The following is a 2,619-nucleotide window of genomic DNA, read 5'->3' as shown; positions in this document are numbered from 1 at the left end:
TATATTGGTTTCACTGTATTTTTCCATGACAGTAGAAAGTTTACACTGGTCTCTCCTGAGATCTGAGTTCACTTTAAACAGGCAAACAAGATTTTTATCTTGGTCTCCTTCAAAGGCACAAAGTTGACATCAGGACAGCTCTGTTTCTGCTCCAGAAACCAGTTTAAGTAAGTAACTGTTAACATTCAGAGTGTCACTCTTGATCTCTTTGATAGTTTTCTCCAAAGCAAGAATAAGTAGTGTAAAAGCAGAAAATATGAACTAAGTTTTTTGTGTGTTCTGATGAATCATCTGAAGTCAAATGTAATATCATTATATCCAATCATTGTAGTCAAGATAGTAGTGCTTGGTGAAACAGTTCAGTGATTTTTTTTAACTCTACTATGATTTTAGAATCAACATGGAGGATCCACTGGATTTCTATATAGTAGATATTGCTGAAGTGAAAGAGGCCCTGGAAAACAGTGATACTGCTGCAGCAACTGAGAAAATTCAAGAATGTTTAGAAAAGCAAGAAAAGATTCCATTAAACATTGCCATTACAGGAGAGTCTGGTGCTGGTAAATCCACTTTTATTAATGCCTTCAGAGGTATAGACCACAAAGATGAGAGGGCAGCCCGCACTGGTGCTGTAGAAACCACCATGGAGCTTACAAAATACCCACATCCAAACTATCCTAATGTCTTATTCTGGGATCTCCCTGGTATTGGCACTACCAATTTTCCAGCTGATGAGTATCTGAAGAAAATGGAATTTGAAAAGTTTGACTTCTTCATCATCATCTCAGACACTCGTTTCAGAGAAAATGATGTGAAACTCGCTCTGGAGATTCAAAAGATGGAGAAAAAGTTCTACTTTGTCCGCTCCAAAATTGACAATGATGTTCGTGCTGAAGAAAGAACTCAGAAAGATTTCAGTCTAGAGAAGAGTCTTAAAGGGATTAAGAGAAACTGCATTCAAGGTAAGACTGGGTTTTGTTTTGTTTGTTTTTTTAGTTCCCTTACCTCTAAAAACCAAACAAGATCTTTACTTAGAATTCTTTTGTGGACCCTAATAAATGCCACCATGAAGATTGTCATGTTAGTATATTTAGAACTGGTCACACTGGTATGACCAGGTGTGAGGTGTGAATAAACCGATTTCAGTCCAGTCAACATGCTGACTGAGACTCTTTGTCTTTTTAATAACATGTCAGCTTTGTTAACTAGTGTAGATTCTCTAGAGCCAGAGTCATAAATACAATTTATGTATCAAAGACCAAATTTAAGGATATCTGCTAATATGCAACTTTTTAGATTTCAGAGTTTAAAAAAGGATGTAATTTTTTTTTTTTTTAATGGGATTTTGGATTTTCTTAAAACACAGGTCTTGAAAAAGGAGGGATGACATCTCTTAAGGTCTTCCTGGTGTCCAGCTTTGAACTCCACCTTTATGATTTCCCTCTCCTACAAAATACCTTAGAGAAAGAACTCCCAGCACATAAGAGGGATGTTCTGCTGTTTGCCATGCCCAACATCAACATGGAGATCATCAACAAGAAGAAAGAAGCCTTTCAGGCCAAGATAAAATATCACGCTGCTGGATCTGCAATGGCAGCAGGCGTACCGATTCCTTTCCTTTCTGTTAGTGTTGATCAAACCATAATGGTGAAAGCTATAGAAGATTATTTAACTGTGTTTGGTCTTGATGAGCCTTCACTGGAAAGGCTTTCTTCCACCTCAGGTGTGTCTTTAGATGAATTACTTGCTGTCCTTAAGTCACCACTTGCTGCCAAAACCATAACCAATGATCTCGTCCTGAAGGCATTGTCCCACTTAACAGGCACAACTGCATTAATGGCAGCAGAGGACGGGTCCAGATTTATTCCATTATTTGGAATCCCATTAGCAATGAGTCTGTCTTTTGTCACAACCTACAGAGCTCTGAGTTTTTTCCTCAACATGCTTGCAGACGATGCTCAGAGTGTGTTTAAAAAGGCTCTGGGTTTGAAAACCTCAGACTAATATTTTATGAACAAGCTTTCATTTGAGTACTGAAACTGCCAGCATTTTCCATAGTTTGTTTTTCTAAATAAATCACTCAATCATCCAAATCATAATCTAGTTTGTCTATCTTAACAAATGCGCTTGTACAGCTGGAAGACATCAGTGTAGTGTAATTTTAAGACTTTAAACTTTGCTTCTGGAATGTAATTGTTAGGTTCCAGTTATTTGGGGTTTTGTAGTTTGGTTTTGGTATTTGGTTTATTCTTGTGCATTTTATCTCCCTTTCTTTTGCCTGCTCCTTACTTGAATTATTTGCTTTGAAAGTCTTTTGAAGGTCCTAATAAATTGTGATGTGGTATGTAACCACAAACGTTTTTAACAATTGTACATTTTAATATTACTAAATTGGAGAATAACTGCAGATGTAGAAGAGTTTGCTTCATAATATAGAATTTATGCTATAATTAAAGGTTTATGGAATATTAGAACTTCTGTCTTTCTTTTAAATACTTTTTATAATAAAACAAATTTGACTGATTGATTTTGTTGTGATGAGCTTTCACTGCCCTTGAGCGGTCACAATGAGAACTTAAATAACACCAATGATAAATGAAATGTTTGCAATTTTGGGGG

The 2,619-nt window shown here is 36.3% G+C and overlaps 1 protein-coding gene across 1 annotated transcript; it reads left to right on the top strand.

Moving 5' to 3' along the window:
- The first annotated feature begins 17 nt into the window (after nt 1–17).
- On the top strand, nt 18–2,596 carry LOC102303875 (interferon-inducible GTPase 5). The gene is made up of 3 exons (XM_005953232.2): nt 18–167; nt 394–962; nt 1,367–2,596. Exons 2-3 carry the CDS (start codon nt 401–403, stop codon nt 2,002–2,004), a joined length of 1,200 nt encoding a protein of 399 aa, XP_005953294.1. The 5' UTR covers nt 18–167; nt 394–400; the 3' UTR covers nt 2,005–2,596.
- The last annotated feature ends 23 nt before the right edge of the window (nt 2,597–2,619 follow it).

Source organism: Haplochromis burtoni, unplaced genomic scaffold (genome assembly GCF_018398535.1).
Source record: "Haplochromis burtoni strain Fernald_Lab_line unplaced genomic scaffold, NCSU_Asbu1 Contig_2018, whole genome shotgun sequence".
Lineage (NCBI taxonomy): Eukaryota > Metazoa > Chordata > Actinopteri > Cichliformes > Cichlidae > Haplochromis > Haplochromis burtoni.
This window is presented reverse-complemented; position numbering and strand designations above follow the sequence as displayed.

Coding starts and splice junctions, on each gene's coding strand:
- LOC102303875 (XM_005953232.2), top strand. CDS start 401: ATGGAGGATCCACTGGATTTCTATATAGTAGATATTGCTGAAGTGAAA. Junction 963..1,366: donor TAAGAGAAACTGCATTCAAG/GTAAGACTGGGT, acceptor CTTAAAACACAG/GTCTTGAAAAAGGAGGGATG.